The sequence below is a fragment of the Sarcophilus harrisii genome, chromosome 2 (assembly GCF_902635505.1).
Source record: "Sarcophilus harrisii chromosome 2, mSarHar1.11, whole genome shotgun sequence".
Lineage (NCBI taxonomy): Eukaryota > Metazoa > Chordata > Mammalia > Dasyuromorphia > Dasyuridae > Sarcophilus > Sarcophilus harrisii.
This window is the reverse complement of record NC_045427.1, coordinates 438360205-438372445: the sequence shown is the minus strand read 5'-3', so window position 1 is coordinate 438372445 and position 12241 is coordinate 438360205. Positions and strand designations below refer to the sequence as shown.

The following is a 12241-nucleotide window of genomic DNA, read 5'->3' as shown; positions in this document are numbered from 1 at the left end:
GGTCGAATTAGTCTAGTTTCTTCATTTTATAGATGAGAAAAATTGAGGCCCATGGAGGTGGTGATTAATAAACCTATAGTCCAGAGAAGGGAACTAACTTGCCTAAGTTTACTAGTTTAGCTGACTAGATAGTAAAACTAGAACCTGGGTTAGTCTTCTCTCTACAATATCTGTCCCCACAAGCTTTTTCTCACTTTTAATTTGCCCTTGTGCTCATATTCTGAGATTCTAGCCTCACCCTCCAATAGTAGAATAATTTGGCCCTGGGATAGTCCTAAGGAACATTTTGGACTGGAAATGGCCCTAGTTCTATATTCTCATCACAGAGGAGGCAAGGGCACAGTATAGACCCATATTTTCCCTTGTATTCCTGGAAATCATCAATCTCCTCTCTCACCCTCCTCCCCCAACCCCCTTTTCTACCACTTTTTTTTCTTCCTTCTGGCTAATGAGGCCCCCAGGGACCCATGGAGGTCTAAAACTCATTACAACTCCCTGTGAACACTGGTATCAATAAAGAAGGGCAGGCCCTGAGAACTGGGTGGGGGCTGGGGTAGAGGGGGTAAAACTCAAGGCTTTCAAAGCCTTGGTTTTATTTTGTTCTAAAATTACAACAAATCTCTTTAATTCCTAGAGCTCCAAGAGGGGCCCATTTGGTAGAGATAAGGGTTGGGGAGGGGGAGGGCAGGATTTCCAAGGAAGCTGACACAGGCCTGGCCTGGTCAGTAACATAATCAGAGTCTGGACTGAAGGAGACACTCATGGGACTAGGAAGTTATTGTTCCATTCTGGGAGGGGGAGGAGAAAGGCTACTTCAGGAAATGCTGCCTGTATATGCACTCAGTGTACACACACATACACTTGTGTGTATATGCAAAATAATGGAGTAAGGGGAATGGGGACACAAAGACACATAAGTTTCAGGTACATGAGGCAATGAGAATGGGAAGAGAGATCAATGATTACCTTAGCTTCAGTGTACGGTAATGAGAAGCTCTGTGTTTGTTTGGGAGCTCACATGCACATTTATATTGCATGATGATAAAAGAAGTCAGGAGGGGGAAAGAGGGAAATAGTAAAGAAGGAAGTCAGTTACATGGGGGGAAAATAAAACTGGAAGAGAGAAGGGGAAAAGAGGAGCATTATCGAGGCGAGGGGGAAAATGCCTAGGCCAGTAGAGGATGTGCTGAGTAAGGCATCTGAATTAGTCACCTCAGCTTGTTTGAGAAATGGGACACCTTCTGTATCGGGTTTTCTGTCTATCCACAAGGAGAATCTGCATTGGGCAGAAAGCCGTTCCCCATGCCAGAGGCTCATCACATTAGAGCCAGGAAAAAAAGTGAGTATGAATGAGAACATGAAACCATAGGCCCCCATGCCCACTCCATTTCCTTAGTGCGGACTTGGAAGGCAAAGGCCCAAATCCCATGGCATCCTCCTGAAGCTCTTTAGCTTGGATCCCTATAGATACAAGCTTAGAGCTTAGAGGGAGGGATACTGGTAGATGAGCAGCCTTGTCTCAGCTCCTTGGGCCTGGATTGAGTTACCCAAGGGAGGGAATACTTGGAAGCTCCAAAGCTGAATCCTCATGAAGAGCAGAGGCATAAGTCCTTTCCCCAAGATTTTCTCTTTTTCAGGGACTATGTCAAATCAACAGGTATTTACTACTCTGCACCCAGCCCTATGGTATGTACTGTGACAAATGTTATTTTTTTAATGTAGACATTTTTTGCCTTCTAGAAGTTTATAGAGAATCAAAGAATATAAGAGCTAAAAGAGACCTTAGACCTTAAAACCCAGAATATTAGAGTTGGAAGAAACTTGAGAAAATTGAATGTTTAAACATAGAACTTTAGGGCTGGAAGAGAATTTAGAACATAGATATTAGAATATTAGATATTAGAATACAGAGTATAGAATGTTAGATCTGGAAGGGACAAAATCTAAGACCTTCATCAGAGAAGGAAAAAGCACAGACTAGGTAGGCTCCAGGACTCCCAGGCAAGTGCTCTTTATAATGCACCAAGCCGTCTCACTAAGTATAAGCATATAATTTCTCATTTTCTTCTTCTCCTCAGGCAGCTAAGCTGCTAATGAAACCCGGAAGCCAAGGGGTGGAGAAGGTTAGGAGCTGAGAGCCACTCACCTCCACTCGTGTAGGGTTCATCCAGTGGGGGATGTCTCGCAGGGTCATGTTTATGGGCAGAATGATGGATTCACTGTTATGGTCCAGGCATGAGGTGGCACACTCTGCTCCTGAACAGCCGGCCGGGCAGAAGAGAAGAGAAGAAGCAGCAGAAAGGAGCAGGTTAGATCTCCTGCCATCTCATCAGTCATCACAAGAGCGCACATAGGCTCCCCTTTCTTTCTGGCAGCGCAATTCCTGTGGTGAGCCACAACAGGGCCCTTTACCACTCCATGGGGAGATGAACCTTATGGCTCCACCCCACAAGGGTTCTGACCACCACGCCCACAGCATGAGCATGATGATCAAAGACACTTTTCTTGTGGGATCTCCAAGTAGAACAAATGGGTTGCTGTATGAACTGAATGCCCCAGGGGGGATAAGGCTGGGGGGAGGGAGTAGGGGGAATGGTACATAGTCTCCAGTCTCACACAGAGCAGCAGCAGGAAAACTCTTGTCCAGCAAAGGGTCATTCAGATTTGGTTTGAAGATCTCTAGGGAGGGGGGTGGAATCCATACTTAGGCAGGCATCCCATAATACTTTTGGACAGATCTAATAGTTGAGATTTTTTTTCCTTCTTCTTTACACTGAATCAAAATTTTATCAATTGATTGTAATCTGACTAGTGGTACTACATGGCACAGTGGATAGAGCATCAGGTCTGTATTTATCTTCATAAGTTCAAATCCTGCTTCTGACACTTGCCAGCTGTGTGAGACTGGGCAAATCACTTCACCCTGTTTGCCTCAGTTTCCTCATCTGTAAAATTAGTTGAAGAAGAAATGGGCAAAACACTCCAATATCTTTGCCAAAAAAAACCCAAAATCCAAAAAACACCAAATGTGGTCATGAAGAGTAAGAAATAATTGAAAAACAACAACAACAACAAATATGCCTTTCTGGAACATCTATTAATAAGCAGGTTTAGCTCTGGAGTCAAGCACAACAAATATAATCCTTCTTCAGGACAGCACTTCAAAAACTCGAAATCAATATCATGTCCATACTAAATTTCTCTTCTCCATACTACTCCTGTGCAACTCCTTCGTCTCATTCTCATATAGAATAATTTTTCAGTCCTCTCATCCCTAACATCAAACCTGTATCTCTTAGAGAATCATCCTTCATGGTGGGCAAAGTATCATAGAATTTAGCCCCTTGGGAGAGATTAGTTAACTGTCTCTCTGCCCTTGGGACACAATCACACCCAACAGGGATGACACCTGATGTATTTAAAACCCTACTTCAATTGCTCATTCAAATGTTTGACATTTCTCATCATCAGGAAGTTAATCCTGATCCATTTATAGCCTAAATTCATTCTATATTGATCCACTCTCTGAAGATGGGGTGAGGGAAAAATGTTTATCAACTTCTATAAAAGATCCATCACATTTGTGTAGATATGGTTGGAGATATAGAGAAGGCAGAGAATTCTTTCTACTGGATTGTACAATGTAAGAACTAGAAGGGACCCTATGACAGAAATTTAAGAACTGAAAAAGACCTCATAAAGTTACCTAGTTCAAACCCCTCACTATATAGAAAAGAGATGGAAAGATAAGTCCAGGGTCAAAGAATCAGTTAATGATTACTCTCTGTGTTATTCTTTCTAGTAATATTGACTAGCATATATTGGCCTAAACAGAACAAAGATAAGATAGCCTTTACATTGTTGGCAGGCTGGAATAGGTACAAAATAAAGTACAGCTCCTCTCCATAGGATGTTTATTTTGTAGGTGCTTCTAGATGAGAAGGTCCTCTCTATTATGCTGTTGTGTTATAGGGTTTTTTTGTTTGTTTTGTGTGTGTTGTATGTGTGTGTGTGTGTGTTAGCTTTGAGAGGTAGTGTGATATAGTAGAATAAAGCATTGACTAAAAGTCAGACATTCTGGTTTCAAGTCTAGTTGTATGACCCTGAGAGAGCCTCTGTGCCTCAGTTTCCTCATCTTAAAAGGAGTTATTGTTGTTCAGTTGTTGTTCACTTCTAGACACATGAAGTGTCTAACACTTTATGACCCTACACCATATTGCAGAGGTTTGGCATTCCCTTCTTCACCTCATTCTATAGATGGAGAAACTGAGGTAAACAGGGTTAAGTGACTCATCTAAGGTCTCATAGCTAAAGGCTATCCTTCCTTCCTCTAGACCTGGCACTGTGACACCTAGCAGCCTGTAAAATGGGTACATTACACAAAGAGGTCTCTAAAGTCTCTTCCAACTTGGACCATTTGTGGTTTGAGAATATGAACTTAAAGCCTTGCATGTAATTGTACAGGGACTAAAAAAATGGAAGAAAAATTGGAAAATAAAGAAACAGAAAGCAGTGGGGCATAGAAAAAGATAGAGGATTAGAAGCAAGGGGGAGAGTGATGTCCCAAGTGAAATGAGAGAAGAGAAAAAAAAGGAAGGTCAAGAAGAAGGATCTTAAGAAAATAAAAAAAGGAAAATATACTGCAAGCATAGACTATTCAGGGTTTGTGCCTTGTTAAGATCCCAGTTCTAAGGGAGATTTTCCAAGGCAGACAGATTCCTGAGATGAGAATTAGGGGGTTATGACTTCTGTTCTTTTAAAAAAGAGGCAGCCTCTTAGAGGTAAACAAAGGTCATCTTATCTCAAGGGTAAAAAACATTGTCAAATTAGATGTGGTACCAGTCCTGTGCCTGCAGATATATTTACATGCATTCTCTCTCCCTTCAGCTCCCTTCCCTCCCTTCCTCTGCTCCCCTCCTCCCGTCCCAGTTAGCTATTTCTGCTTTAGGAACAGGTCCGCATTGTTTTGATATATGAGTAGTAATTGGCATCATTACAGAGTGGTGATCTCATCCAGGTTCCTGCCTCTCCTCCCCTAGAGAATGAACGGCAGCAGTTTTCTGATGACTTACGACAGTTTTGAAATTCACTGGAGCCTCAATATTACGCTGCCACTGGCCCCAAGGGGCCATGCTGTGGGGCCTTCTCCTGCTTGAGGATGGCTTATAATGAGGTACCCTGGGTCCTTTAGGAAATGCTTCTCTCTTGGACTCTTGGATGGAGTCCAAGGTGACCTTAGATCAGATTCACCCTGCACCAGGCACCAATGAGCTCTTTGGCAAATAGATTTGGGCTGAAGATTTCAGATCCATAAGAACCGAGCAAGGGAAAGAGTGAGGGACAGGAGGGAAATGAGGCTTTCTCTGCCTCCTGCTTCCCAGGTTTTTAGATCATAAAAAAAAAAAATTCTTTGAGCAGGGAAAAGGGGTGGGGAGGAGCAGTTTAAAAAAAATGAAATGTTGAATATCATGTAAATATTTTTCTTTTCTTTCTTTGAGAAAGAAAATGCCAAACAGGGCAAAAAACTATAATAATGTTGAACATCATAACAACTCCTATTTCTAGAACAATTAAATATGTACAAAATATTTTCTTCATAAAATGCCTGTGAGGGAAACTGTGAACATTGCTTTTGTTGTTGTTATTCAGCTATATCTATTTCAGTCATATCCAACTCTTCATGGACTCCTTTGTGGTTTTCTTGGCAAAGATACTGGAATGGTTTCCATTTCTTTTTTCCAACTCATTTTACAGAGAAAGAAACTGAAGGAAACTGGATAAAGTGACTTGATTAGGTTCTCACAGCCAGATTTGAACTTAGGGTAGGTCTGCCTGACTTCAGGCCCAGCACTCAATCCACTGTGCCACTAGCTGCCCTTTTCTTTCTTACCACCACCCTCACTTTTTACAGATGATGAAAATTGTAAGAGTCAGTCATGAGGAGTGTGGGTATGGCCACCCACAAGGTTCTGGGAGGGTGGGAGATGCCCTAACTTTAAGTGTAACCATGTCTCTGCATGTTTATATATTCACTTTATCCACATTAAAAGTACTTCCTCTTCTCCAAGCTTTTCATCAACCTTAATTAGTGATTTTACTCTTCATAGCCAATACATAGACAGGTATGGCTTCACTGAATTCAACCCATCTGTTAGGGATGCCGAATCCTGCCCTGGGTAGGAATTTAGAGTAGATAACCTTGAAGTTCTCTTCTATAACTAAGATTCTATATAATCTCTTATTTGAGGACCAAAACTCATCTGGAAGAACAAAAGATCAAGAATTTCAAGGGAATTAATGAAAAAAAATGCCAATGAAAGTGGATCTGTACCAAATTTAAAACTATATTTTAAAGAAGCAGTCATCAAAACCATTTGGTACTGGCTAAGAAATGACAGTAGTCAATCAGTGGAATAGATTAGATTCACAGGACAAAATAGTCGATGACTATAGCAATCTAGTGTTTGACAAACCTAAAGACCCCAGTTTTTGGGATAAGAATTCACTGTTTCATGAAAACTGCTGGGAAAATTGGAAACTAGTATGGCAGAAACTAGGCACTGAGCCACATCTAATACCATATACCAAGTCCCAAGTCTATATGGGACTTTTTTTAATGCTGGGTCTCTAAATGCTATCAGAGGAAAAAAAGTAGAAATAGAAAAGCTGAGATGGAATGTATTTAGGAGGAGTTGCCAAAATGAGAAGCTATCTATGACAAAGTGATCCTTTGATGAGGGGCATTCAAAGGGGCATCCTGAGGTACACCAGGAGCTCTGCTTTTCAAGTATCGAGCCCAATTCCACCAGGGTATATTAGCAATAAACCCTCCCCATAGCATCCCTGTTTCATAGGACCAATCCCACTCAACTAGGGGGAAAGAAAAGGGGAGAATTTCTATCCATATCCACAGCACCATCACCACCCCTCCACCATCTCATACCTATTTCATAGCCACCAGAGCACTGCAACTTGAGATTGCTGTTGAGTTGATCAGGTAGGGAACACTGGCCATGCATTTCTTTGCAGACATGGAATGACCCACTCCAAGTACCATCTTTTCGGCAATGAATCACATTGCTCCCACGACCCTGAGATTCAGAGAACAATCAATCAACAAGTTTTCATAAGTCAGTTCTAAATGTCAGATGCTGCACTAAGTTATGGGGATATGAAGACAAGAACAAAACAGGCTCTGTCTTCATGGAGTCTGCAAGGAGGAAATGAGCATTTCTATAGCATTTTACTATGTGTCAAGCACTGTGCTAAACATTTTTTAATAAATTTTATCTCATTTGATATTCACAACAATCCTAAGAGGCAAATGTCATCATTAACTCCATTTTACAGTTGAGGAAACTGAGGCAGACAGAGGGGAAGCTACTTGTACAGGGTTAGTTGAAGGTCAGATCTCCCTGACTTTCAGCCCATCACTTTATCTACCGTGACATCAACTGTCAGAGGAGGGAAAGATGCAAAGTTTAGATAAAAGTTAACATGTCTTCAAGGAGCATAAGTTCTTTTTTTTTTTTTTTTTTTGAGTGGTTGACTCATTTCTTTCTTTCTTTCTTTTTTTTTTTTTTTAATAACTTTTTATTGACAGAACCCATGCCTGGGTAATTTTTTACAACATTATCCCTTGAACTCACTTCTGTTCCGATTTTTCCCCTCCATCCTTCCACCCCCTCCCCCAGATGGCAAGCAGTCCTATACATGTTAAATAGGTTACAGTAGATCTTGGATACAATAGATGTGTGCAGAACCAAACAGTTCTCTTGTTGAAGGAGCATAAGTTCTAATAGAGAAAAGGACAGTTCAATTATCCCCTTAATTTTTCATTCAGGTAATTCTCTTTATAGAAATCCAAATGAACTTTATAGGAGTTGTACTTTGAATGTTTCTTAGCCCATTTCTTAGTACACAAGTATAATTTTTTCCATAAATACAATTGCCTGGATTTGTAATGACAGTTTCTCTTTGTATAATGGCTTTACACTGATCAAACCAACAATTAAGTCAATTCCTTGGGATTTCCTAAGAAGGCAAGCGAAGTTTGACTTTTTTCCTCCCACAGGTTGGAGCAACCATGGATATCTCTATCTCCACCAAATTTCTTATTCATTTAACCTCTCTGATCTAGCTTCCTATATTGGGAAGGATTGCCTTACCTTGTCTACCTCTTAGGGTGGGACATGGACAACAAAATTCTTAGTTTATTAGAATATGTATTTAATACCTACAGTATACAGAGCATATTATTAGGTAGTAAAGAAAATAAAAGTGAAAGAAATACTAGCAAGAATAGGAAGGTGACAGAATTGAGACTTCCAGGAGATATTGATGTCTTCTTCCCCCACCAATGAGTGGGAAATATGGTATAGTTAGACATCTAATCATTTCCTTAGACTACTTTAAAAGGGTGATAAGTGTTTAGCTTCAGGTTTTTAAATTAAAATAGAAATTGAACCCAGGCCTTCACTAATACAATTGTCCGTTTTCTCTGTAGATGAGAAAACAAGTATGGACTATGGGCTTGCAACACTGGCCTGCTAAGCAGAATTATAGAACTAGCTCATTGTATCAGCATGCATCCATGCCATGTTCCAGTCATTGTCATGTTGGGGCTTCTGTTTTCTCATCTCTAAAATGGGAATAGTAATGATTATACTATCTAGATTATAGAGTTATTGTAAGGAAAGGTCTTTGTAAACTTTTAATGTCTTATTAGAGTGACTAATAGGCATAAAAATAAAATTAGGGTGTTAAATTTGATCTCTAAGGTTCTTTTCAGCTCCAACATTTTATGATTATGATTCTATGATTATAAAACAGCTGAGAGGAAACAGGATTTGAGAGAGAAAGGGGGCCTCTTGCTCTAACTCCCACAGGCCAACAGGAGAAGGTCCAGGAAGTATGGTCACTCAGCAGTATTATTAGTCGAAATGTGTCTGGCATTGAAGCATAGGGTGGCCTTCCTGAACACACAGCTGCAGGGAACTTCATGGCTTTGAATCCCCAAGGTTCTGTGTGAACTCATGTCAGTTTATGTGGGTTCACGTGGGTTCTCTCCTTACAAGCTTTGTATCTCAGACATTAGCAAACCCCAGACTCTCACTGACCCCCAGCTGGGCCCACATCCCCAAGATTCTCCTGGTTTCTTTCAGAAACCAAAAATCGTCCCCAATTTTCCTGGAAACTTGGCTCAGATCTCCCTTGAGTTTGGCCCACAGACCTTAAAAGGTTTGCAGACCTCAGCATAATCTGGGACAAAGCTGGCCCTGAAATCAAATTTGTAGCAGAGAGACTAAACCCTAACTTGGATTCTACTATGATAATTTCGAACCATTTTAACTTAAGTGAGGACCTGAGAAATATATAAAGTGTGTTTCTTGGGAATAAGATAATGGAAAGATCTGAGGAGAATTTTCTAGATTGGTGGTAGGTCACCAGAAGGCTACTCCTTGACCATTTACAAGAGTACAGAATTGGTTCATATAAGAGTTCCTATTCCTATAGCACTCTATAATCTATAAAGTACTATGGGGAAAAGAATGCACAACTATTGTTCCCACTTTACAGGGAAGAAAGCCAAGTTCACTGAAGTTGTATGATTGATTGGAGGCAGCTAGATTCTGAAGGAGAATGTAGGGCTTGGAGTTAAAGCACTTGAATTTGAATCCATCCGTAGAAACTCTTTGCTGCATGAACTTGGATAAGTAACTTGTATCTACCTCAGTTTTTAATTTGTAAAGAAGGGATGATAATAATATGTACATCCTGGAATTGTTGTGAGAATAAAATGAGAAAATATTTGTAAAATGCTTTGCAAATCTTAAAGTGTTATGCATGTGCTAGATATTATTATGACTGTTATTATGGTTGATAATTACACAAGTAATAAGTAATAGACAGGAGTGAAACTGAGTTTCTTGAATCTAAGTCTAGAGCTCTTTCCATTATCCCATACATGCTTCCTAAACTTTCATTTGCAAATCATAAAGGATTACATAAATTCTGATTTTTATTATTGCTATAGGCTATAGAAAACTAAGGAAAGTGGGACTTCTTTCTCATGAAGGGGAAAACAATAACAAAAGGAATCAGGAATGCTGATTCTATCTCTGAGTAGCTGGGGTACTATGGGAAAATTCACTATTTCTATCTGAGCCTCAATTTCTTCCTCTGGAAAATGAGGCAGTTGGACTAGAGACTCCCTAAATTATTCAAACTTTAGCCGCAAAATGCTATGATTTTCTTTTTCTCCCTCTTTAGCATATATGTTTTTATTTATTTTATTAAATATTTCCCAATAATGTAAAAAATTCATATTCTTTTCTCTTTTAATTTTGAATTTCAAATTCTTTCCCTTTTGTCTGTCTTCTCCCCTTTCCTTAAGAAGGCACTTTGATATCGATTATATACATGTGAAGTTATGAAAAACTTGTTTCCATATAATGCTTTAATTTTCTTAGCCTCATGGCACTTTCTGGGCAGATTTAAGGGCAATCTTTTTTTTTTTTTTGTGGGCCTTTCACCAATTCAGTAACCACGTGACTTTTCTCTCCCCTATAGTCTCTTCTCATTCCCCAATGCCTGGAGTATTATAAATTCACAGGAACTTCAGCATGAATCAACAAAATGGGAAGGGAATGATGTGTGTGTGTGTGTGTGTGGTGTGGGTGTGTGTGTGTGTGTGTGTGTGTGTGTGTGTGTGTGTGTAAGGAGGAAGGGGATTGCAAATTAGGTGATTTCTAAAATGGGCCAGATACATTTCAGAATCTCACATTGTCTACCTCTCATCCTTCCTGATAGCTTATTAAAATCTCTCTTAGGGAAATCACTTTTCCTAGTCTCCCAGTCTGTCAGAAATTTCTATCCCTGTTCTGCCTAGTACCAAATATCCTATAGTTTGTAATGGGCACCATGATTTCTACTGTCAGGGTGAATCACTTATAATGGAAAGAGACCTGGGTTAAGACAGAGGAGATGGTTTCAAAGTATAATTATCTGTCACTTAACTTGGGGTCTCAGTTTACTCATCTGTAAAAAGAAAAGGATTAGATTTGATGGCCTTTAAGTCTCCTTTCTGGGTATGGATTTTTGATCCATGGTTGGTCTTTAAGGATTCCAATGCCAAGCAAACATGAGTTTCTTCTATGGGTACAAGTATATATTATCACCTATTATGACCAGAAACATATCACAAGTTTTATTCCTAAAATAATTTACATCTTTTTTGGGTAAGCTGTAGTCAATATCTCCCCCTCCATCTTTACCTTACTACACATTTTGTCCTTATATGTTTTCTGAAGGTTTTATAAATATTTTTGCTTAGGGTAATCATTTTCTATGGAAACCATATGATCCTTAAGATTTAGATGAAAGGGTACAAGTTATTCTGAGGAGTAACATGGTTCTGATAACCAGAGAACATTTCCTGAAATCAGTTTATTCTTGAGTAAAAGACTGATTTCTCCATAGCTTCCAAATGACTTCCACCTTCACCCTGCTTCAATACCATAGACTGTAGTTGATTACATGTAATATATATACCTCTGTCATACCACCAGTTTTACTATAACAGAAAGTGAATTATTCAAGTTTCTTGGAATGTTCATATTCCAGTCTCTTCCCCTCCTTCCCACTTCTATAACAAGATTTCTATCTTATGCTCTTTAATTCAAGAACCCCAGTCTTTTATGATGGTTTAATTTGGAACATACCTTCCTGGTCACAGAATCATAGATGTAGAACTTAAAAAGAACCTAGCAATTAATTTATGGATGAGGAAATTGAGAAGATAATTTGGCCAAGGTCATGTAGGTATTGAGTGGCCAAGCTGAGATCCAAACCCAGCTCCCTTAATTCCAAAGCCCCAGGATGTAAATACTATGGATTTCATTTAGGATTTTTCTTCTTATTTGTAGGATCATGGATTATTAGCACAGGAAGGATCTTTAGAATTTAATTCAGGAATCATTTACAATTTGCTTGTGTGCCAAGGACAAAGAGTAATGTTTTTTGGTGTGAGATGACTTGGGTTTGAAACCCAATTCTACAACTTATCTATGTGACCTTAGTCAAATCATTTCAAATCTCAGTGGCCCTGAGAACATAAGTTGCCAAGCTGCATTGGTTGGTGTTGTTTCATAGGGTAATCTCAATACTATGAATATCACAGGTCTAAACCCCACCATCCCAAAATATAGAAGGTCCTGCCTGTGCCTGGTGCTAAGAGAAT

At 39.5% G+C, this 12241-nt stretch overlaps 1 protein-coding gene across 2 annotated transcripts in view; it reads right to left on the bottom strand.

Moving 5' to 3' along the window:
- PAPPA (pappalysin 1) overlaps positions 1–12241 on the bottom strand; it is a 266709-nt gene that overhangs the window by 27963 nt on the left and 226505 nt on the right. For both annotated transcript variants that reach the window (XM_003757073.2, XM_031954192.1), the window contains exons 18-19: positions 6944–7091; positions 2147–2256 (exon numbers count right to left, since the gene is read on the bottom strand). In XM_003757073.2, coding sequence (XP_003757121.1) covers positions 2147–2256; positions 6944–7091 — 258 coding nt within the window. The remainder of the gene's footprint in view (positions 1–2146; positions 2257–6943; positions 7092–12241) is intronic.